Source organism: Mobula birostris, chromosome 12 (assembly GCF_030028105.1).
Source record: "Mobula birostris isolate sMobBir1 chromosome 12, sMobBir1.hap1, whole genome shotgun sequence".
Classification (NCBI taxonomy): Eukaryota; Metazoa; Chordata; class Chondrichthyes; order Myliobatiformes; family Myliobatidae; genus Mobula; species Mobula birostris.
The window spans coordinates 53,131,445-53,157,761 of NC_092381.1; the positions used below are offsets into that span (position 1 = coordinate 53,131,445).

At 40.1% G+C, this 26,317-nt stretch overlaps 1 protein-coding gene across 1 annotated transcript in view; it reads right to left on the bottom strand.

Annotated features, from left to right (window-relative positions):
* Positions 1-1,877: 1,877 nt before the first annotated feature.
* The window catches only part of hook1 (hook microtubule-tethering protein 1), a 90,008-nt gene continuing 65,568 nt past the window's right edge, over positions 1,878-26,317 (bottom strand). The window contains exons 16-22 of the mRNA XM_072274670.1: positions 25,230-25,317; positions 22,768-22,799; positions 17,080-17,162; positions 15,295-15,395; positions 6,270-6,371; positions 4,352-4,420; positions 1,878-2,369 (exon numbers count right to left, since the gene is read on the bottom strand). Coding sequence (XP_072130771.1) covers positions 2,223-2,369; positions 4,352-4,420; positions 6,270-6,371; positions 15,295-15,395; positions 17,080-17,162; positions 22,768-22,799; positions 25,230-25,317 — 622 coding nt within the window. The 3' untranslated portion in view covers positions 1,878-2,222. The remainder of the gene's footprint in view (positions 2,370-4,351; positions 4,421-6,269; positions 6,372-15,294; positions 15,396-17,079; positions 17,163-22,767; positions 22,800-25,229; positions 25,318-26,317) is intronic.

Below are 26,317 nucleotides of genomic sequence, written 5' to 3' on the forward strand. Positions count from 1 at the left end.
GCAACAATAAAGTATAAAGTACCATCTTATATAGCTTTATCAGGTCACCTCTCATCCTCCGTCACTCTAAGGAGAAATGGCCATGTTCACTCAACCTATTCTCATAAGACATGCCCCACACTCCAGGCAACATCCTTGTAAATCTCCTCTGCAACCTTACTATAGTTTCTCACAACAAATTTTAACTGCCTCATTGTAATTATGCATTTCATTATCTGTTTGGATCAAATGCAAAATAAAAGCTTTTAACCATATCTCAATATACAACAATAATAAACCCATGCCGATGTCCAACTCAACTCCTACTCAAGTCTGGCTGCTGATTCTTTTGCTGCATGACGTTCCACATCAGTCTGCTCCTAGCTGACCTGGATTTGCTTATGGTGAAGTGAAGCATGATTACTCCTTTCATTCCAAACATGTTTTTGTTACTACGTGCATACATAATAAAGAATTTCACTTCACAGTGTGCAATGCAGGTGGGTCAGTCAGGACCAAAAGGGACATGGGTGAGGTGCTCACATGCACACGGTCAGGCTGGACACAGTTGAGAAAAAAATAAGCTGGCGTTTTTACCCATGCTAAGTTTGTCTTCTTTAAGAACAAGTATATCAACTTCCCCGACTGGTTTGGTCATTAGTGTTTTTGTTCAGTTACCATGTTGCCCATTGCTCAAGAAACTTGAGCCTTAGGAACTGTTTGTTAAACAAAGGTTAACTCTGAGGCAAGCAGCCTCATTTTCTTTTTGCTGTATTCATCTATGGTTAAATAATTATTAAATTGAATTTGATTTGATTTAAAAGATGGACCTGCCTGTAGACAACAACTTAATTGTTACCTTCCCCATCTCTATGCAGCTCATCAAGTTATTTTTCTTGAAAACTAAAATTGGACACATTGGATCATAAAATACATCCACCCTTGTTAATCACCTTTTATAACATGTTGCTTGTAATAGTGCAATATCACAAACTATATGCATGTTTCAGGATGAACCACCCAGATCTGTAACCGAGCCATATTATAGACTCAGAAACTTAGTTCTGGAGTCAGGAAAATGGTATTTGCATTATTATCTATAATAATAATGCAAAAGCAAGTCAAGAATTGTTGTACAACGTTGCTCAAATCAAACAAAAATATATATAATTTTTGTAGGTATATGCAATGTCATTATTACCAATTCATACTTCTATTTTGCCCCAGTATAAATTAAATATTTCAAAATGACCTTCTAATGGCAATTGAATAACAAAACAATAACCACATTATTTTGGCTACAGACACAATTAAATTTGAAACGAGTAATTTAAAATGCAAATATAGAAAGTATCCACATTGTCCATTGTTTTCTCTTAAAATCTCTTAAAATACCAGAGATAAAAGAATAAATAATTAAGTACTCCAAGTCCAATTCAGAAAAAAAATGAATCAAATTTTTCAATCCAAAATTATTTGTTCCTTCTTGTAAGCATCCAATATGAACAAATTTCACAGATAAGTTTAAATAATATATTCCTTATTTGTTTGAGACCTATGCAATCTGTTCATCAATTTTAACACCCATTATATATCAAAAATTACAAAAACTATTCAGTTATATTGATATAATACAAACACAAATATTGAGCAATCCCTTAATTGCAGTCTACTCAGATTAATGGAATAATCAACTTCAGTAAAGACTCAACAATAATAATCAGTCAAGTTTAAATTATTATTTTCTGAAGTAAAAATGAAAATATGAAACTAATAAAACCTTAGGCATTTTAAATGTTACTATAGAAACAAGATTTAGAATTTATAATTAAGCTTCATATGATCTCAATAAGGGCAATTCTCTCAATAAAAAATGAAATCTTTTATTTACATGTGAAAATTTGTTATACAGAACAGATGAATTTTGAACTTATGATTACATTGTCACCTATTTTAAAATATGATATATACCAATTTTACATAGAAATTTAAATCTTAATGCAAAGAAATCTTAAGAAAATGCTTTTTCTCCCCCATCTTTAGCCTTTATCGTTTTGTGCTACTATATTCAAAAAGAAAAGCAATTCTTTACAAGTTAAAGGTAATCATTTCCATTAGAAAGGAAACCTATTCTTAGAAGGAGCAGAATTATTAATCACTGATGTATATCATAATTTTGCTTTCTACTCGAGCTATTTTAATGTAGACACATTCCAAACATATTCGATAGATTCCAAGTCGTTCTATTTGGGAGGTGCTGCAGCCACGGCAACTGTGAGTGCTTTCTGTGAACTGGTAACCTGTCGTTGTTGTGCTAAGAAGGACCGATTTTTATTTGAACTGAGGCCTTCAAGTCGAGCTTCAATTGCCATCTTCTGAAAAGCCAAACTCTGAAAGTAGTGCACAATTATTTGTTTTATATTGAGAAATGGGAAATAACAAAACAAGATTTCAAGGGAATTGAGAGGGCAGGTGCCAAGAACGTACTAAAATTCCAGAACTTAAGAATTATAATTTCAAGAAAATAGCTCAAACGTTTGGAATTCTAATGTGGATTTGGAGAGGACCGTAAACCTGTGGAATGCTATACCTCACAGGTCTGTGAATGCCAGGGAAATCAGACAAAAGTTAGGTACATCAACCAGGTCTCATGCAACTGCTGAGCAGAATTGACCAATCGTATGCATTATTCCTGCTTCCTTTTCTGTTCTTCTTATGATATACAAAAACTTGTACTGAGCTGAGTGACCCATAGGGTTCGAGACCAATGACTGGAGAAATGTCAGCATAGACTTACTATGGCAGTCCATTATTTCTTAAGATCCGCATAGCACAACATATATGGAAAAGAATTTAATCTTTATAAAATAAGCTATGATCATTGGTATAGAAACAATTTTGTTTATTCCTTCTGTCAAAACTTTGGGGGCGGGGATGTCTCAAAAGCATAAAATATTCCATAAGTGTCAGTTTTGTGTAATAACTGTGTTCAATTAAACAAGACTTAAAGATTGGAAGGTTTGAGACAAAAAATGCAGTCCACATGGATTTCCTAAGTGCATTTATTATTTGAATAATTTGGATTTCATTAGTAAAATAGGAGAGAAAGCTAATATAGAGGTGCATTGGAAAGGAGAGTTAAAAGTAGCTCATCGTTGGCAAAACTGAAACCCATAACAAAGAAGGGAGGGACATCATATACACAGAAATGAACAAGAGGAGACAAAAAAGGAAGATGATGAATTGCTTTTCAATTTGGAAGAAACGACTATAAAGTAGTTCTGGGGATCAATATTAATTGCTATTCATAACCAGGAGAGTAAGGAGGACAGTATTTCAAGTTTCAGATGACACCAAACTCAGATGTTTAGTAAACAACTGAAGAGACATTAGCAGATTTTAGGATGATAGGGATAGAATGCAAAAATGAGGAAATGAAATACAAGCTATAAAGGTGCAAAGTAAAGATTTTTACAGAGCAGAATGAAACAAATTACAGGCCATCCCAAGTAACAAACAGGTTTTATTACACAGATATCTACAAGTTGATTTTGTCCTCAATACACAAAAATCACTCCCTATATGGTAACCAGCTTCAGAGATTTGTAATGAATGGCATCAGTTGTACATAAGATTGATAGGAAAGAACAAATACTAAAAGTAGAAATTAGTTATGAAATTCCTTGGAATGAATGTATGTATGTATGCATGTATGTAAGTATGTATTTTGGACCTTTGAATTTAATATTAAGGAAGCTTACTCATATGAAGGGGAGTCCATAAATCAAGTGTTCGTAACTGAAGGCCAGTGCATTAGAAGGACTCATACATTTGTAAGTTGTGGAGGAAGTTGATAATTTATTAAAGGCAACATGAGATTCTTAGGTTTATAAACAAAAGTATGGAGCATTGAAACAGGTAACCTGGGCAATCTTTATAAACCAAGAGATTAGATTTTCATCACATGAGATTTATAAATGAATGAGGGACTTCAATAAACTCAGAGAGAGTCAAAACACAGGAATTGACCAGAGAAAGTAGAGAGGGGTGTTCAAAAGTAGCTTTTACAGAAGGAATATTTTTACTAGTAGTAGAGGAGCCATTACCAAAGGTCACAGATAGTTAATAATTGGCTAAGGATCAAAAAGCAAACCAAGATAAATTATTACATGCATTGAGATGCTTTATTTTAAATTAAAAATGAGTTTAAATTTGAAAGTTATTGCTTAAGGACAGAAGCAATTTCAGTTTTCAAGAGGGAGTTAGATTTAAATCTACAGAAAAATCATAAGGGTTTTCAGGAAAGAGTAAGAAATCCACAGACTCTTTGCTAAGTTGCAATGTGGTATGTCACCTTTACTTAATGATTTACCTTATTGTACCAAGCTGTTACTAACAGGTTCTCCTCATGCTCACGAAGTTTTGCTTGCTCACAATCATGCTAGTATAAACACAGAAAGAGAAAGTACTCAAATTTTCTTTGAAAGATAGTGTATTTCCAATGTATAAATAATGTATTTCTAAGTTGGAGCTCTGCAGATGGAAATGTACAGTTATTTTCTACACATTATACATGTTAAATCTATTTTGATGGAAGAATATTGCATTTACTATGACATTAAATAGTAAAATCAGTAAAGGCAACAATAAATATCTCAGATTGTTCCACAATTAAAATAGCTCGATGAGAATATTACACTCAAAGTCTTGCTGAATTCCTTTGCTAACCTGGAACATAAAAAATGGCAAAAACCAAGAGTAAGAAGTACAGTCGACGTTTCGGGCCGGGACCCTTTGTCAGGACTAACTGAAAGAAGAAATAGTAAGAGATTACTATACTAAGAGCTAGTAAGAGATCCTCTTACTATCCCTTCTTTCAGTTAGTCCTGACGAAGGGTCCCGGCCTGAAACCGTCGACAGTACCTCCTCCTATAGACGCTGCCTGGCCTGTTGCGTTCACCAGCAATTTTTGTGTGTGTTGCTTGAATTTCCAGCATCTGCAGATTTCCTTGTGTCTGCGTTTTTAAAACAAGAGTAATTTGAGTTAAAAATGAGTGTGCTATTGTCCTCTGTAATGTTGCTCATGCTGATGCTGCTCCCTTTGTCTAGTGGTATTCAAAATACATTGGCATTCAAATATATCTTGAACACCACTGAACACCATTGGACAACACCATCTCCCAGACTGGTCTGGAGCAGTTACACAGGAACAAGCCTTGACAAAGAATGTGAAATCTTCCTTCAAAGTTTGTGAAGATTCACCACGACATGTAAACTTTTGACAAGCTTCTACAGAAGTGTGGTGGAAAGCACACTGGCTGGCTGCATCACAGCCAGGTATGGAAACACCAATGCCCTTGAATGGAAAATACTAAGAAATATAGTGGATACTGCCCAGTCCATCACGGGTAAAGTCCTCCCCACCATTGAGCATATCTACAAGGAACATTGTCGCAGGAAAGCAGGATCCATCATCAGGGACTCACCACGCAGGTCATGTTCCCTTCTTTTTCTGCCATCAGGAAGATGGTACAGGACCCTCAGGACTCACACCATCAGGCTCAGGAATGGTTACTTCCCCAACCATCAGGCTCTTGAATCAAAGGGAATAACTTCACTCAACTTTACTTATCCCATCACTAAACTGCTCCCACAAACTATGGACTCACTTTACTACTAGTTTTTCTTATTGTTTCTTCTGTATTTCCATAGTTTGTTGTCTTTTGAAAACTCGTTGTGCACCCTGTTTTGTGTGGTTTGTTACGGTTATCGGATATACTAAGTACGCTCACATGAAAACGAATCTCAAAGTTGCATATAGTGACATAATTGTACTTTGATAATAAATGTACTTAGAACTTTAATGAAAATCTAAGTGAAGCTGATTCCTTAAAACTGTTCTCATTAGACTCCAGTCATAAAATTAAATATTAGGTTGAAAATCTTGGTCAGCAGCAATTATAGGTTGGCATCTTGTTTAAAAGAGGTACAATTATTTCAACAGTGCAATTGATTGCAACAGCATGTAGTATAACATGCTAAAATAATTGATTTCTAACTGACTCCAAATTAACAGCACATCATACTCTGTGAAAAAGTGGAATAGCACACAACACAACTTCAGTATCAGCATCAGGTTTAATATCACTAGTATATGTCATGAAATTTGTTGTTCTTCTGGATTTTCCATGTTTAAACATATGTATGTATACTTCAGAAACTGCCCACATATTCCTCCTCTGAGTAGCCTCCTTCTTGTTCATATCCCAAAATTATAAACATCATCATACCTGCAGCATCTGTATTTTTCTGTCCCTCTCAATGATTTGAGTTTTGAGTGCCTGGATTTCTGTAGTCACGGGGTTCTGTTTTGGGTCCAGAGCTTTAATCACCTAGATATGGGATATAAACAATGTAATAATTTTTCAAAAAATATCCTCTATAAAATCTGATGAAACATAACATCATTTCACTAGAGTGTGGGGAGATTGGAAGGGCTTTCGATGAGATTTCTTAACTTGTATGCACTATAGGCAACTTCTGTAGAAGCTCTTGGTAAGTTACAAAATTAGATCGAACATTTGGTCATTTATGATGTCTGGTATGAACTTAATTAACAGGGTCTATTTGGTCCTTTGAGTTAGTTTTGTTTTCAATAAGAGCATGGTTGACCCTAAACTCCACCTCCTTGTACTAGTCCTGTCCCATAGCATCTTAATACCTGGCTTGAATGTACTTAATGGCTTAGCATTCACAGTCCCCTCTGTTCCAAAGATTAATATAAATCTGAGTTAATGGCGTAAACTATTTTCATTTCTGCTCAACTAATATAAAAAGAATCTGCTGACGAACTTTGTCCTAAATATATATTTTTTAAAAATGAAGAGACAGTATAGCATTTTCTGATGCTTACTGTTGGTAGAAAAGCCTCTCAGCTCCCAGAGACAGCTTAGGAAATTGCACTGTGACAGATATCTACTCTTTCCATAAAGTAGAATATATTCATCCCAAAATATCACTACGGTTCTAATGTTCTTCATCTTTCAAATTAAAGATTATTCCAGACTTCATTCAGACTTACTCTGTTGTTATCCAAGGGCCTGCTATACAACTAATTCCTGCAATTGTCCATGACAAAGTCCATACAGTTAGGGGTTACTAATTCATTTTAGTCATGGTAATAGAAGTTTATACCACCGTGGACTCATTTACAGTGCCCATCTACTGCTAAAGATGAGAGTCCAGATGTTTAACCCAGTTGGATGAGTGAGGGGTGGCAATCATTACTTCTTCTCTTCTATGGTAGAAAAGCAATACTTTGTCCAATGATTCATTTGCAGAGAAGCTGAGAAATATACTTAGAAAACTTAGAGGCAGCTGAAGGCCACAGCCCAAATATGTACTCAGCAATGTCTTTGGACATTTTGATATAGAAACATAGAAAACCTACAGCACAATACAGGCCCTTCGGCCCAAAATGCTGCGTCGAACATGTACTTTCGAAATTACCTAGAGTTACCCATAGCCCTCTACTTTTCTAAGCTCCATGTACCTATCCAGCAGTCTCTTAAGAGACCCTATTGTATCCGCCTACACCACTGTCACCAGCAGCCCATTCCACGCTCTCACCACTCCCCACGTAAAAAAACTTACACGTGACATCTCCTCTGTACAAACTTCCAAGCACCTGGCAACTGTGCCCTCTCGTGTTAGCCATTTTAGCCCTGGGAAACGCCTCTGACGATACACATGATCAATGCCTTTCATCGTCTTACACACCTCTATCAGGTCACCTCTCATCCTCCGTCGGTTTAAAGAGAAATGGCCAAGTTCACTCAACCTATCCTCAAAAGGCATGCCCCCCAGTCTACATCCTTGTAGATTTCCTCTGCATCCTTTCTATAGTTTCCACATCCTTCTTGTAGTGACTGACTAGGGTCCCATATAGCTGTAATATTACCTCTCGGCTCTTGAACTCAATCCCACGATTGATGAAGGCCAATGCACCACATGCTTTCTTAACCACACATTCAACCAGCGCAGCAGCTTCAAGTGTCCTATGGACCCGGACCCCAAGATCCCTCTGATCCTCCACACTGCCAAGAGTCTTACCATTAATACGATATTCTGCCATCATATTTGACCTACCAAAATGAATTATCTCACAGTTATCTGGATTGAGCTCCATCTGCCACTGCTTAGCCCAGTTTTGTATCTTATCGATAACCCGCTGTAACCTCTGACAGCCCTCCACACTATCCATAACACCTCCAACCTTTGTGTCATCAGCAAAATTACTAACCCATCTCTCCACTTCCTCATCCAAATCATTTATAAAAATCATGAAGAGAAGGGGTCCCAGAACAGATCCCTGAGGCACACCACTGGTGACCGACCTCCATGCAGAATATGACCTGTCTACAACCACTCTTTGCCTTCTGTGGGCAAGCCAGTTCTGGAGCCACAAAGCAATGTCCCCCTGGATCCCATGCCTTCTTACTTTCTCAATAAGCCTTGCACAAGGTACCTTATCAAATGCTTTGCTGAAATCCATATACACTACATCTACTACTCTACCTTCTTTAATGTGTTTAGTCACATCCTCAAAAAATTCAATCAGGCTCGTAAGGCAGGAACTGCCCTTGACAAAGCCATGCTGACTATTCCTAATCATTTTATGCCTCTCCAAATATTCATAAATCCTGCCTCTCGGCATCTTCTCCATCAATTTACTAACCACTGAAGTAAGACTCACTGGTCTATAATTTCCTGGACTATCTCTATTCCCTTTCTTGAATAAGGGAACAACATCTGCAACCCTCCAATCCTCAGGAACCTCTCCTGTCCCTATTGATGATGCAAAGATCATTGCCAGAGGCTCAGCAATCTCCTCCCTTGCCTCCCCCAGTAGCCTGGGGTATATCTCCTCTGGTCCCAGTGACTTATCCAACTTGATGCTTTCCAAAAGCTCCAGCACATCCTCTTTCTTAATGTCGATAAGCTCGAGCTTTTCAATCCGCTGTAATTCATCTCTACAATCGCCAAGGTCCTTTTCTGTAATGAATACTGAAGCAAAGTATTCATTAAGTTCCTCTGCTACCTACCCCGGTTTGTTACACACTTTTCCACTGTCACACTTAATTGGTCCTATTCTCTCACACCTTATCCTCTTGCTCTTCACATACTTTTAGAATGCCTTGGAGTTTTCCCTAATCCTGTTCGCCAAGGTCTCCATTGGCCCCTTCTGGCTGTCCTAATTTCATTCTTAAGCTCCTTCCTGCTAGCCTTATAATTTTCTAGATCTCTATCATTACCAAGTTTTTTGAACCTTTCATAAGCTTTTCTTCTTGACTAGATTCTCAACAGCCCATGGTTCCTGTATCTCTGGAGGCAGCTTATCTACTGATGTCTACTGTAAGCCTACTGACTCTCAGAGCTATCTGAACTATTCCTTTTCTCACCTTGTCTCTTGCAAAAATGCCATCCCCTTCTCGCAATTCCTCCATCTCCGCTGCATCTGCTCTCAGGATGAGGCTTTTCATTCCAGGACGAGGGAGATGTCCTCATTTTTTAAAGAAAGCGGCTTCCCTTCCTCCACCATCAACTCTGTTCTCAAAAGCATCTCCCCCATTTCATGCACATCTGCTCTCACTCCATCCTCCCACCACCCCACTAGGAATAGGGTTCCCCTTGTCCTCACCTACCACCCCACCAGCCTCCGGGTCCAACATATAATTCTCCATAACTTCTGCCACCTCCAACGGGATCCCACCACTCAGCACATCTTTCTCTCCCCCCTACTCTCTGCTTTCCGCAGGGATCGCTCCCTATGCGACTCCCTTGTCCATTCGTACCCCCCCATCTCTCCCCATTGATCTCCCTCCTGGCACTTATCCTTGTAAGCGGAACAAGTGCTACACATGCCCTTACACTTCCTCCCTTACCACCATTCAGGGCCCCAGACAGTCCTTCCAGGTGAGGCGACACTACACCTGTGAGTCAGCTGGGGTGATATACTGCGTCCGATACGGCCTTCTATATATTGGCGAGACCCGATGCAGACTGGGGGACCATTTTGCTGAACACCTACGCTCTGTCCGCCAGAGAAAGCAGGATCTGCCAGTGGCCACACATTTTAATTCTACGTCCCATTCCCATTCTGATATGTCTATCCACGTCCTCCTCTACTGTCAAGATGAAGCCACACTCAGGCTGGAGGAACAACACCTTATATTCCGTCTGGGTAGCCTCCAACCTGATGGCATGAACATTGACTTCTCAAACTTCCATTAATGCCCCACCTCCCCCTCGTACCCCATCCGTTATTTATTTATTTATATACACACATTCTTTTTCTCTCTCCTTTTTCTCCCTCTGTCCCTCTCACTGTACCCCTTGCCCATCCTCTGGCTTCCCCCCCTCCCCCTTTCCTTTCTCCCTAGGCCTCCTGTCCAATGATCCTCTCATATCCCTTTTGCCAATCACCTGTCCAGCTCTTGGCTCCATCCCTCCCCCTCCAGTCTTCTCCTATCATTTCAGATCTCCCCCTCCCCCTTTCAAATTTCTCACTAGCTCTTCTTTCAGTTAGTCCTGACGAAGGGTCTCAGGCCGAAACGTCGACCGTACCTCTTCCTAGAGATGCTGCCTGGCCTGCTGCGTTCACCAGCAACTTTTTGTGTGTTTCCAGTACCCTACCTTCCTTTCCCTCACTCACTGGAAGGCACCCATGCAGAATGCCACGCAAATATCCCCTGAACATTTGCCACATTTCTGCGGTACATTTCCCTGAGAACATCTGTTCCCAACTTATGCTTCCAAGTTCCTGCCTGATAGCTTCATATTCCCCTTACTCCAATTAAACGCTTTCCTAACTTGTCTGCTCCTATCCATCTTCAATGCTCTGGTAAAGGAGATAGAATTGTGATCACTATCTCCAAAATGTTCTCCCACTGAGAGACCTGACACCTGAACAGGTTCATTTCACAATACCAGATCAAGTACAGCCTCTCTTCTTGTAGATTTATCTACATATTGTGTCCAGAAACCTTTCTGAACACACCTAACAAACTCCACCCCATCTAAACTCTTTGCTCTAGGGAGAAACCAATCAATAAGGTGTTGTACTTAAATGCACGCAGCATAAGGAATAAGGTGGATGATCTTGTTGTACAGCTACAGATTGGCAGGTATGATATTGTGGCCATCACTGAGACCTGGCTAAAGGATGCATGTCTCTGGGAGCTGAACGTCCAAGGGTACACGGTGTATCGGAAGGATAGGAAGGTAGGCAGAGGGGGAGGAGTGGCTTTATTGGTAAGAAATGATATTAAATCATTAGAAAGAGGTGATATAGGATCGGAAGGTGCAGAATCTTTATGGGTTGAGCTAAGAAATAGCAGGGGTAAAAGGACCCTGATGGCAGTTATTTATAGGCATCCAAACAGCTGCAGGGATGTGGACTACAAATTACAACTGGAAATAGAAAAGGCTTGTCAGAAGGGCAGTGTTATGATAATTGTGGGGGATTTTAACATGCGAGTAGATTGGAAAAATCAGGTCAGCACTGGATCTCAAGAGAGAGAATTTGTAGAATGTCTGCGAGATGGCTTTTTAGAACAGCTTGTTGTTGAGCCTACTAGGGGATCGGCTGTACTAGATTGGGTATTGTGTAATGAACCAGAGGTGATTGGAGAGATTGAGGTGAAGGAACCCTTAGGAGACAGTGATCATAACATGATTGAGTTCACTGTGAAATTAGAAAAAGAGAAGCCGAAAGCTGATGTGTCGGTATTTCAGTGGAGTAAAGGAAATTACAGTGGCATGAGAGAGGAACTGGCCAAAGTTGTCTGGAAAGAGACACTGGTAGGAAAGATAGCAGAGCAGCAGTGGCTGGAGTTTATGCGAGAAATGAGGAATGTGCAAGACAGGTATATTCCAAAAAAGAAGAAATTTTCGAGTGGAAAAAGGATGCAACCGTGGTTGACAGGAGAAGTCAAAGCCAAAGTTAAATCAAAAGAGAGGGCATACAAGGAAGCAAAAATTAGTGGGAAGAGAGAGGATTGGGAAGTTTTTAAAACCTTACAAAAGGAAACCAAGAAGGTCATTAAGAGAGAAAAGATTAACTATGAAAGGAACCTAGCAAATAATATTGAAGAGGATACTAAAAGCTTTTTCAAGTATATAAAGAGTAAAAGACAGGTGAGAGTAGATATAGGACCGATAGAAAATGATGCTGGAGAAATTGTAATGGGAGATGAGGAGATGGCAGAGAAACTGAACAAGTATTTTGCATCAGTCTTCACTGAGGAAGACAGCAGTATACCGAACACGCAAGGGTGGCAGGGAAGAGAAGTGTGCGCAGTCACAATTACGACAGAGAAAGTACTCAGGAAGCTGAATAGGCTAAAGGTAGATAAATCTCCTGGACCAGATGGAATGCACCCTCGTGTTCTAAAGGAAGTAGCTGTGGGGATTGCAGAGGCATTAGCGATGATCTTTCAAAAGTCGATAGATTCTGGCATGGTTCCGGAGGACTGGAAGATTGCAAATGTCACTCCGCTATTTAAGAAGCGGGCAAGGAAGCAAAAGGGAAATTATAGACCTGTTAGCTTGACATGCGTGGTTGGGAAGTTGTTGGAGTCGATTGTCAAGGATGAGATAAAAGAGTACCTGGAGGCATATGACAAGATAGGCAGAACTCAGCATGGATTCCTTAAAGGAAAATCCTGCCTGACAAACCTATTACAATTTTTTTGAGGAAATTACCAGTAGGCTAGACAAGGGAGATGCAGTGGATGTTGTATATTTGGATTTTCAGAAGGCCTTTGACAAGGTGCCACACATGAGGCTACTTAACAAGATAAGAGCCCATGGAATTACGGGGAAGTTACATACGTGGATAGAGCATTGGCTGAATGGCAAGAAACAGAGAGTGGGAATAAAGGGATCCTATTCTGGTTGGCTGCTGCTTACCAGTGGTGTTCCGCAGGGATCAGTGTTGAGGCCGCTTCTTTTTACATTGTACATCAACGATTTAGATTATGGAATAGATGGCTTTGTGGCTAAGTTTGCTGACAATACAAAGATAGGTGGAGGGGCCGGTAGTGCTGAGGAAATGGAGAATCTGCAGAGAGACTTGGATAGATTGGAAGAATGGGCAGAGAAGTGGCAAATGAAGTATAATGTTGGAAAGTGTATGGTTATGCACTTTGGCAGAAAAAATAAACGGGCAGACTATTATTTAAATGGGGAAAGAATTCAAAGTTCTGAGATGCAACGGGACTTGGGAGTCCTTGTGCAGGACACCCTTAAAGTTAACCTCCAGGTTGAGTCAGTAGTGAAGAAGGTGAATGCAATGTTGGCATTCATTTCTAGAGGAATAGAGTATAGGAGCAGGGATGTGATATTGAGGCTCTATAAGGCGCTGGTGAGACCTCACTTGGAGTACTGTGGGCAGTTTTGGTCTCCTTATTTAAGAAAGAATGTGCTGACGTTGGAGAGGGTACAGAGAAGATTCACTAGAATGATTCCTGGAATGAGAGGGTTAACATATGAGGAACGTTTGTCCGCTCTTGGACTGTATTCCTTGGAGTTTAGAAGAATGAGGGGAGACCTCATAGGAACATTTCAGATGTTAAAAGGCATAGACAGAGTGGATGTGGCAAAGTTGTTTCCCATGATGGGGGAGTCTAGTATGAGAGGGCATGACTTAAGAATTGAAGGGCGCCCATTCAGAACAGAAATGCGAAGAAATTTTTTTAGTCAGAGGGTGATGAATCTATGGAATTTGTTGCCATGGGCAGCAGTGGAGGCCAAGTCATTGGGTGTATTTAAGGCAGAGATTGATAGGTATCTGAGTAGCCAGGGCATCAAAGGTTATGGTGAGAAGGCAGGGGAGTGGGACTAAATAGGACAAAATGGATCAGCTCATGATAAAATGGCGGAGCAGACTCGATGGGCCGAATGGCCTATTTCTGCTCCTTTGTCTTATGGTCTTAATATTAGGGTAATTAAAATCTCCCATCAGACAACCCTGTTATTATTGCACCGTTCCAGAGTCTGTCTCCCTATCTGCTCCTCAATGACTCTGTTACTACTGGATGATCTATTAAAATAAACACCCAGCAGTGTTATTGACCCCTTCCTGTTTCTAACTTCCACCCACAAGAGATGCAGTGGACAATCCCTGCATGACCTACTCATTTTCTGCAGCCGTGACACTATCTCTGATCAGCAGTGCAATGCCCCCACATCTTTTGCCTCCCTCCCTGTCCTTTCTGAACCATCTGAAGCCTGACACTCTAAGTAGCCAATTCCGCCCCTGAGCCAGCCAAGTCTCTGTAATGGGCACACCATCATAGCTCCAAGTTCTGACCCACATTCTAAGCTCATCCGCTTTGTTCATGATGCTCCTTGCATTAAAATAGACACATCTCAAACCATCAGTCTGAGCGCAACCTTTCTCTATCACCTGCCTATCCTCCCTTTCATACTGTCTACAAATTTTCTCGATTTATGAGCCAGCTGCCCCTTCCTCCGTCTCTTCAGTTCGGTTCCCACGTATCCTGGACATGTTTAGCATAACATAAACATGTAGCAAAGTGCCACAACTCACACCTGGGTTTCAATTTATAGTCCTCCTGGCATAAGACCTGAAGCACAAACAGCCAGAATTATTTTAATCCACTATTAAAAAAGAAACTGACTCCACAAAGTTAATTTTATGATTATCTTGTGTATATTCTATTTAATCTTAGCTCCCACAACTGAAGTTGAAGACAACAGTCCCATCAGATAAGTAACTCTTTTTGAAAGTTGTATTCTTCACAAAACCTTAACAAGCTCTATTTTCAATGCCAAATACTAAAGTTACATGGAGTTGAGATTTTGGATGGTTTTATTGGAACTATTAATGAAGCACAGTTGATGGGTTAGTTGGTCTGGAATGTTTTAATTATAAACAACAAAAAAAGTGTATTTTTCCCAACATCAGGCAGGAAGTGAGAGGAAAAAGTAGAGAAATTGATATGTTCAACTTGGAAAAAGTAACATGGAAATAAAAAATAAAATGTCTTCAGCACCTATAAGATCTACTATTTACTATGAAAAAATCAGTTATCAGTAAAATAAATTACTGAAATTATTTTCCATATATCATCTCAGATCCATTCAGTCTGGCATTTTTTAGAATGTATATTTACCATCAGGCAACTCTCAGACTAAAGTGAAGAAGAAGCAATGGGGAGCATCAATGTAAAAAAATGCAGAAGAACTGGCAAGTCAGAATCCACAAGTAATCTTGAAACGTGCACTCACATTACGAGCTTTCTCGAGGTACATTTTGTACCTTTCCTCCATTGCCCGCATATCTTCATCTTTTTTAGTTAACCCACGTTGCAATTCCTCAATACTTTGAGCTAGAATGATAAGATTTGCAATTTAAACTTGTTTAATTGCAATAAAATTTAATTGCATTTGAGGGTAAATGATACAAGTCTGATTTTTGTTACATTAAATTGTTAAAGGGTCATTATATTTTCATGTTTTATGAAAAAAATTATACAAGCATCATGCAATAGGAAGTTGAACAGCAACCGAAATTCTAAAAATTGTTTTATAAATTCTTATTGAATACTACATGTAGAGGATTTGAATAGTTTTTAAAGACCAAGCACGGGTCACAATGCTTCAGAGCACTAATTTACTTTTAAGTAGTAGGGACATATCTCTCAGTGAATATGAATTTAAATGTATTTATTTCATGTAATTCTGATAAAGCACATTAATAGAAAAGAGAACTTTATATAGCAACTTACACAACTTCATGGCATCCCAACATATTTCTTCCTTTCTTCCCGTCATTAATGTTTCTTTTCATTGTTTACCTTTATCACAAATGATTTACTAATTTTCCGTTTGCTGCTTATTCATTTTAAAGACTACTTTCTTAACTTGGCAATTTATTCGAAAGATCATTTTCTTAACATGTTCATGTGTTACAAACCCTTAAGAATTCGATAGATATGTGGTGGAAATATGCATTACAGCCTGGTATAGGAACACTAATGTCTTTGAATGGAAAATCCTATAAAAGGCAGTGGATTTGGCCTGGTACCTCCTGAGTAAAAGCCCCCCAACCATTGAGCACATGTATGTGAAACATTGCCGTAGAAAAATAGCATCCATCATCAAAGATCCTCACCACACAGGTCATGTTCTTTTCTCACTGCTACCATCAGGCAGAAGGTACAGATGCCTCAGGACTTGCACTACCAAGTTCAAGGACAGTTTCTACCTCTCAACCATTGGGCTCTTGAACAACAGAGGACAGCTACACTCATTTAAGGACTCCTAAATTGTTATTTTGCGCTCATTATTTATTGTTATTTATTTATTTATATCTGTATTAGAAGTTTGATTAGTTTACAGTTCCTGATGCTTACACTTTATAGATCTTGTTTATAGTTACTTTTCTATAGATTTACTAAGTATGCCTGCAGAAAAAGAAATAAAACCTCAGGGTTATATGTGGTGACATGTATGTATTTTGTTAATAAATTTTACTTTGAGCTTTGTGTTTTTGTTCTATTCTGCACCTTCTTTTCCAGATCTCATACATAACACTTCCCAATCCTAGTGAAAATTCAAAGACATACCTGCTTTCCTTTTTGCACAATTGTTATCAATCCTTATTTTGTTCCATTACTCCTATAGTTTGCTTACTCTTGTTAACATTATGACAATTTATTTGGAAGATTAGATCTCTCTAATTTTTTTAAGGCATCCATTAGTCTCGTGAGACCATGGATTTGCGCCTTGGAAGGTGTCCAGGGCGCAGGCCTGGGCAAGGTTGTATGGAAGACCGGCTGCAATTCTCCCCTCTCCACGCCACCGATGTTGTCCAAGGGAAGGGCATTAGGACCTATACAGCTTGGCACCGGTGTCGTCGCAGAGCAATGTGTGGTTAAGTGCCTTGCTCAAGGACACAACACGTTGCCTCAGCCAAGCTCGAACTAGCGACCTTCAGATCACTAGATGAACACCTTAACCACTCGACCACGCGCCAACACATCTCTGTAATATAGTGATGTTTATACTTACATCTCTGCTGTATTTCATGCTGTAATTCTTCAATAAGCTCATTCTTTTTCTGTAGCTCATCTTGAGCTTCATGAAACTTCTCTCTAAAAACAAAATATTGAACAATTTAAACTATGAAAAAGTCTTGCTTGGAACTTAGCTATTTACTCCACATTTTTTTCAGTTTAAATCGCCATTGATCTGCATCACGCATGCCAATTTCATTTACAGTACTCTCAGCAGCAAGTTGTGAAAAAACTATCAAACCTATTGACTTTATCAGTAGCTGCAAGGTACAACAAACTAAACTGAAAGCAGGTGAAAAGTTACAAATGTTTTGATCCTTTTAGACCATAAGAAATAGGAGCAGAATTAGGCCATTCAGCCCATCGAGTCTGCTCTACCATTCCATCATGGTTGACCCCAGATCCCACTCAACTCCATACAATTGCCTTCTCGCCGTATCCTTTGATGACCTAACTGATCGGGAAACGATTAATTTTTGCCTTAAACATATGTACAAGCTTTGCCTCCACTGCAGGCTGTGGCAGAGCACTCCACAGATTCTCTGGCTAAACCAATTCCTCCTTACTTCTGTTCTAAAGAGTCATCCCTCAATTTTGAGGCTGTGCCCTCTAGTTCTAGATACCCCCACCATAGGAAACATTCTCTCCATATTCACCCTAACTGGTCCTTTCAACATTTAGTAGGTTTCAATGAGATCCCGCAGCATTCTTCTAAGTTCCAGTGAGTACAGGCCCAAACCTGCCAAATGCTCCTCATATGTTAAATCCTTCACTCCAAGAATCATCCTCGTGAACCTCCCCTGGACTCTCTCCAATGACAACACATCCTTTCTGAGACATGGGGCATAAAAATGTTGACAATACTCCAAGTGTGGCCTGACTAGTGCCTTATAAAGGCTCAACATTATCTCCTTGCTTTTATATTCTATTCTTCTATTTTCTATTCCCCAGTTGCCTTCTTTACCACAAACTCAACCTGTAAATTAACCTTCTGGGAGTCTTGCACGAAGACTCCTAAGATCCTTTGCACCTCTAATGTTTGAACTTTCTTCCCATTTAGATAATAGTCCACATTGTTGCTCCTTTGACCAAAGTGTATTATCATACATTTCCCAACACTGTATTCCACCTGCCACTTTTTTGCCCATTTTTCCAATCAGTCTCAGTCCTAGTGCAATGACATTGCTTCCTCAGCACTACCTACCCCTGCACCTATCTTTGTATCATCCGCAAACTTTGCCAGAAAGCCTTCAATTCCATTATCCAAATCATTGTCAAACGATGTGAAAAGCTGCAATCCCAACACAGACCCCTGAGGAAAACCACTGGTCACTGGCAGACAACGAGAAAAGGCCCCTTTTATTCCCACTTGCTGCCTGCATCCAGTCAGCCATTCTGCTATCCATGCCAGTACCTTTCCTGTAATGCCACAGGATTTTATCTTGTTTAGCAGCCTCATGTCCGACACCTTATCAAACGCCTTCTGAGAAGCCAACTAAATAACATCCACTGCCTCTCCTTTGTCCACCCTATTTGTTAATATCTGATCATCATAACCTTGAACGTAAAATCCACAGCCCTCTGTCATACTGAACGACAGAGATGCACAGTCTCCTAATCTGTGTCCTAAAAAATCAATGTTTTATCTTGATATTATGTCCTTTAGTTTCTAAGGGCAATGAACCGGGTGAGAAAAACATTGCTTGCTCAATATAATCTCATTGACAAAAGGTGTTAATGGATAAAAATCACACAGAGTCCACATAAAACAATTTGTGTTTTACTCAATGCCTCAACATTAAGAACCCATATGAAAGATAAATTAAACTCCAACTTTTCATCCAGTACCTCCTATATATTTAAGCAAATTTCAAACTCTTCTTCATTCTGTGAAACAAATCCATTCTACTAGCTTTAGAAACTAGTTTTCTAAATGTTGGGTGAATTGATGGCTAGTTTGCTTGACACATGATCGATTCTGTCCAGCTGGACAACAAACAACTTTTAAAGTCAAAGGCTTGAACAAATGTGAATGTAGAGCAATTAAACATTTATCAGCAGGCTATGAGACTTACACATTTCCACATAAAGCAGAAAGCAATTGAGATCAGCCTAGTTTGAGCTTTCCCTGACCATGGAAGTTATATAGGAATGACAAATGCAGAGAACATGGCTTCTTTAGTTGTGCTTTTTGCTTATGGGTGCATATGTGCAAGAAGAAATATTATAGTGATTGGATTATGACAAGGCAAAAAAAATTGAAACTACAGACATCTGGTGACCTACGTTTCAGGAGCCAACTTTAGAACACTTTTCAAGAGGGTGAACCCTTCCAAGGTGTCATGCTCTGATAGTATACCTGGTAGGGCTTTGAGAACCTGTGCCAACCAACTGGCGGGAGTTTTCAAAGACAACTTTAATCTCTCACTGCTTCAAAAGAGCAACAATCATACCAGTGCCCAAGAAGGAACAGGGTGAGCTGCTTCAACAACTATAGCCCAGTGGCACTCACATCTACTTTGATGAAGTGCTTTGAGAGATTGGTCATTGCTATAATCAATTCCTTCCTAAGCAAGGACCTAGACCCTCTGCAATTCTCCCATTGCCACAATAGGCTTGCCCCAGATACAATCTCACTGGCTCTCCACTCAGCTGTGGGTCACCTGGGCAATAGCAATATCTACATCAGGCCACTATTGATTGAATAAAGCTCAGCGTTTAACACAAGCATACCCTCTGTTCTAATCAACAATATCTAAAACCTGGGCCTCTGTACCACCCAACCCAACTATATCCTTGACTTATGCAATCTGTGCAGATCGGAAAGAACATCTCCTCGCTGACAATCAACACTGGCACACCTCAAGGATGTGTGGTTAGTCCACTGCTCGACTTTCTACACCCACAATTGTGTGGCTAGGCACAGCTCAAATACCGTCTATAAATTTGCTGATGACACTATTTGTGTTGGCAGAATTTCTGATGCTGATGAGGAGACATACAGGAGCAAGGTTGATCAGCTGGCTAAGTGGTGTCACAGCAATACGTCAGTAAGACTAAGGAATTGACTGTGGACTTCAGGATTGGGAAGTCAAGGGAACATACACCAATCCTCATTGAAGGATAAGAAGTGGAAAGGGCGAGCAGTTTCAAGTTCCTGGCTGTCAACATCTCTTGAGGATTTATCCTGGGCCCAACATATTGATGCAATTACAAAGGAAATAGACAGTGGCTATATTTCATTAGGAGTTTCAGGAGAATTGGCAGGTTAGCAAAGACACGTGTAAATTTCTCTAGATGTACCATGGAGAGCATTCTAACTGGTATGAAGAGGCCACTGCACAGGACTGGAAAAAGCTGCAGAAAGTTGTAAGCTCAGTCAGTCTCACCATGGGTGCTAGCCTCCCCAGCATCCAAGACACCTTCAAAAGGCAATGCTTCAAAAAGGCAGCATCCATCATTACGGACTCCCTTGATTACCTGACTGGCAGGCCACAGTACGTGTGCTTGCAACACTGTGTGTCCGACAGAGTGATCAGCAGCACTGGGGCTCCACAGGGGACTGTCCTGTCTCCCTTTCTCTTCACCATTTACATCTCGGACTTCAACTACTGCGCAGAGTCTTGTCATCTTCAGAAGTTTTCTGATGACTCTGCCATAGTTGGATGCATCAGCAAGGGAGATGAGGCTGAGTACAGGGCTACGGTAGGAAACTTTGTCACATGGTGTGAGCAGAATTATCTGCAGCTTAATGTGTAAAAGACTAAGGAGCTGGTGATAGACCTGAGGAGAGCTAAGGCACTGGTGACCCCTGTTTCCATCCAGGGGGTCAGTGTGGACATGATGGAGGTTTACAAACACCTGGGGATAAGAATTGACAATAAACTGGACTGGTCAAAGAACACTGAGGCTGTCTACAAGAAGGGTCAGAGCCGTCTCTACTTCCTAAGGAGACTGAGGTCCTTTAACATCTGTCGGACGATGCTGAGGATGTTCTACGAGTCTGTGGTGGCCAGTGTCATCATGTTTGCTGTTGTGTGCTGGGGCAGCAGGCTGAGGGTAGCAGACACCAACAGAATCAACAAACTCATTTTTAAGGCCAGTGATGTTGTGGGGATGGAACTGGACTCTCTCACGGTGGTGTCTGAAAAGAGGATGCTGTCCAAGTTGCATGCCATCTTGGACAATGTCTCCTATCCACTACATAATGTATTGGTTGGGCACAGGAGTACATTCAGCCAGAGACTCATTCCACTGCAATGCAACACAGACTGTCATAGGAAGTCATTCCTGCCTGTGGCCATCAAACTTTACAACTCCTCCCTTGGAGGGTCAGACACCCTGAGCCAATAGGCTGGTCATGGACTTATTTCCTGGCATAATTTACATATTACTATTTAACTATTTATGGTTTTATTACTCTTTAATTATTTATGGTGCAACTGTAACGAAAACCAATTTACCCCAGGATCAATAAAGTATGACTATGACTAAGACATGTGCTCATCTTATTACTACCATCAAGGAGGTGCTACAGGAGCCTGAACATACACAGTCAGTGCTTCTTTCCCTCCACCATCAGAATTCCAAATGGATGGAGAACACATGACACTATTTTCTTTTTCCTCTCTCTTTGCACCACTTATTTAATTTAAATAATTTTTTCTCACCCCTTAAGGGTGGTGTGTATGTGTACTTTCCCTTCAATCTCAGGTCCTCTTCCAGAGGCCTGGGAGCTTGAGGATTCAGTGCAGTATCTTCGCTGTTCCAGAGGCCTGACAGGACAAGCCACTGCACGGGATGTACCATTGCCAGATCAGAGGTGGCTGACGTAAGAAAATCCTACCAATGGCTGGAAATGGCAGGGCTGAGGGACAGCACTGAGGCTCTGCTCATGGCTGCACAAGAACAGGTGCTGAGCACCAGAGACAAAGAAGCAGGGGTCGATCACACCAGATAAGACCCAAGATGCAGTTTGTGCAAGGAATCCAGTGAAACTATCCAGCACATAGTAGCAAGATGCAGGCAGGGACAGCATACAGGTACACCGAACGGCACAACCAAGTTGCAGGAATTGTGTGCAGGAACATCTGCGCTGAGTATGGATTGGGCACTCTCAAGTCCAAATGGGAAATACCCGAGAAAGTAGTGGAGAATTGCAGAGCTAAGATCCTAAGATCCTGTGGGACTTCCATATACAGACTGATCAGCAGTACTGGCAAACCAACCAGACATAATATCATAATATTAGATAAGGAACAGAGGAAACGTGTGTGTGTGTGTGTGTGTGTGTGTGTGTGTGTGTATGTGTATATATATATACATACACACACAGACGCACATTAATACATACATATATTTATTGTAATGTACAGTTTTTATTATGTATTGCAATGTATTACTGCCGCGAAACTACAAATTTCACATCATATTCTGATGATATTAAACCAGATTCCAATACTGTAATTGAATCTGCCCTGATGCAGGATTTTGACTTGAAATGTCATTTGTACCTCTGCCTCCACGGATGATGCCTACCTCACTGAGTTCTTCCAGCAGTTTGTTTTTTGTAAGCATCTGCAGTATATTATGTCTCCTTTATAATTAAATCTACATACTTTTAGACACAGTAATAGTTTGGGAACTACTAAATAGACAATAACATTTAAAAAAGTTTACTTACAGATGTGCATCCAATTTCTTTAGTTCACTACACTGTAAAACAAGACAATGCAAGTACTTTTACATGATACTCCCTGACCTTGGAGTGTGTAATTCAAATACATTTAATCAAATCTATGCTAATGAACACAAATGTGTGCTAATGAACAAGTCAACATTGATTTTATGGCTATACAAAACAGATTAAGATGAAATAATTATGTTTACAGTCATCCTACAGACTGCAGTCATTCATAAAGCAGTTATCACAAGAAGCTACAAATGCAGAAACATGTCATGATTAATACAAGTAGTGAAAACGTGCCAACTTCAGGTGTAATTATAACTAAACTATCTACTTTTCCTATGCCTCTTTCTTAAGGTCAATGGCAAATGATAAGAAAACATAGGCTGCTGAAGGACATCAAGATTGCGTACTTGCAATATGAAAATAATTAAATTCCCCAGAGAGTTGATTTTAATTCAAATACCTTCCTCATGTTTTAGAATTTCCAAAATATATTTTATGAACATTTCAATATACACTCAATACATACTGCCGTCAACCATATAAAATGCACACTGCTGCAAAATGAATCCTGCGACAATGTGCATTTGATGTACGTTTGTAATTCTACTCATTTCTGTGTTATATAAAAGTAGTGCAGGTCTACTTCCTTCATCATAAATCGACTAATAGATGTCAATAAACATGCAAGACAAATCAGGTCTGGCAACTAACAGACATCACTAGTGGTCACACAAGGGTAGAAGTCCGTATCTGGAAACTCTAGCTGATGATTGTATCTATGTTGCCTAAAGTTTGCCTACCATAAGTGGAGGAAAGAAAACAGGCACTTAACAAATTTGGAGTGAATTATAGAGCGCCACAACAGGTGTGTCGCATGTGACAAATCTATATGAGGTTTCTCTTCATTATATACAAGTTATATGAAAAGGGCACAATACATGCTGTCTGCATGTGCTCTCAAATACTGCCTTGTCGGAAGACAATCTCTCATATAAAATGGTTGGTTAACAATACTAAAGCCCAGGAAATAAACGAGACAATGACAAAATGGACAAATAATTTACTTAATAAAAAGATATATGGCTGTATTTACAATGACACAAGGGTTGGTGGTGGTGTGGAATGTTTAGCAGGCTTGTTGTAGGTTAAAATGGAACATCGATAGGAAGCAGAACTGGGCTGAGAGGAGTCAGATGAAGTTCAGTCCAATAAAAGTGTGAAGTGATTCACTTTGGAAGGTTGAACTTCAAGACAGAATAGAGTTTAAATGACTAGCATGGGCTTAAGTGTCTATACTACGCTGTATGATTCTAGTTCTGTGTTTTGAATGTGGGTTGGTACAGAGCAGTGATAGTGTGATGGCCACTATTGCTCTGATATAGATTAATGATTTGTATATGGACACGCAGAATAATATATCTGTGAAGTCTGATGATTCTGTAAGCAGTGAGGACAACAAAAGGAGATAGGAGGAGATCAAAGATAAGTGGATAGGATTGCATCATCAGCCTATTTGGCTCTAAAAGACTTGGTTCCATTATCCAAATAATTAATATAGATTGTAAAAAGTTGAGACTTCCTCTGGCACCCAATTTGTTATTACCATTCTAAAGATTCACAATAGTCAGCATCCAACATCACATATTGTTGGTACGTTATGCGCTGTGTAATATGACGTGGGCGATCATGGTTTTTCCATGTTTATGATTGTTCTTAGCGAATTTTTCTCCTTATCTGCCCATAACCTCCCTCTGGTGTTCCTCATCTTTCCCTTTCTTCCATAGTCTTCTATCCTCTCCTATCAGATTCCCTCTTTTCTAGCCCTTTATCTCTTTCACCAATCAACTTTCCCACTCTTTACTCCCCACCATCTTGCCCTGACTTCTCTTTCTTTGCAGTCCTGATGAAGGGTCTTGGCCCAATACATCGAGTGCTTGTTCTTTTCCATAGACGCTGCCTGACCTGCTGAGTTCCTCCAGCATTTTGTGTGTGTTGTTTGGATTTCCAGCATCTGCAGATTTTTTCATGTTTGTTTTTCTACAGAAGTCGTTTGCCATTACTTTCTTCCGGGTAGTGGCTTTATAAGACAGGTGACCAGAACCCATTATCAGTACTCTTCAGAGATTGACTGCCTGGCATCAGTGGTGGCATGACCAGCACTTGCGATATGCAACAGCTGCTCATTCGCCTGTCCACCACCTGTTCCCACGGCTTCATGTGACCCTGATCAGAGGGACTAAGCAGGGCTAACTTGCTCACGGGTGACCTGCAGGCTAGTGGAGGGAAGGAATGCCTCACACCTCCTTTGGTAGAGACACATCTCCACCCAACATCACACATAGATTCAACATTTGCTCTGTCATAAATTCTGAAAAATGTTCTCCAACAAGTCCAATAAACTATATTTTCTATTTTAAACGTAACTTAATCTTAATTTACTTTCACTCACTCACATTTTCGGGCTTAGTGCCTTGCTCCTGCAAGTATCGCTGGAGATCTTCCACTTGATGTTGCAGTTCCTGCACACGCTGATTTTTAAGTCTGCATATGTTTGAAGAAAAACAAACAGAAAATTGCTTGTTTAAACAAATTATTACTTTGGACCTTCCTGCTGTTCAGGTTCCTTACTTAAAGTTATCTGTTCTCAGTTCATATTCCCTGCATTCATTCTTATTTATTTTTGGGTGTTTTGGTTCCCAACATAGCCTTACTTGGAAACATATTTCCAAATTAGCTCTTAGACCATAAGACCATAAGACAAAGGAGCAGAAGTCGGCCATTCGGCCCATCGAGTCTGCTCCGCCATTTTATCATGAGCTGATCCATTCTCCCATTTAGTCCCACTCCCCTGCCTTCTCACCATAACCTTTGACGCCCTGGCTACTCAGATACCTATCAATCTCTGCCTTAAATACACCCAATGACTTGATCTCCACTGCCGTCCATGGCAACAAATTCTACAGATTCACCACCCTCTGGCTAAAAAAATTTCTTCGCATCTCTATTCTAAATGGGCGCCCTTCAATCCTTAAGTCATGCCCTCTCGTACTAGACTCCCCCACCATGGGAAACATCTTTGCCACATCCATTCTGTCCATGCCTTTCAACATTCGAAATGTTTCTCTGAGGTCCCCCCTCATTCTTCTAAACTCCAAGGAGTACAGTCCAAGAGTGGACTGAACCCTTTCCAAAGTCAGCATATCCTTTCTTAAATAAGGAGCCCAAAACTGCCCACAGTACTCCAAGTGAGGTCTTAACAGTGCCTTATAAAGCCTCAACATCACATCCGTGCTCCAATACTCTATTCTTCTAGAAATGAATGCCAAGATTGTATTCACCTTCTTCACCACCGACTCAACCTGGAGGTTAACCTTAAGGGTATCCTACACGAGGACTCCCAAGTCCCGTTGCATCTCAGAACTTTGAATTCTCTCCCCATTTAAATAATAGTCTTCCGATTTATTTCTTCTACCAAAGTACACGACCATACAATTTTCAACATTGTATTTCATTTGCCACTTCTTTGCCCATTCTCCCATTC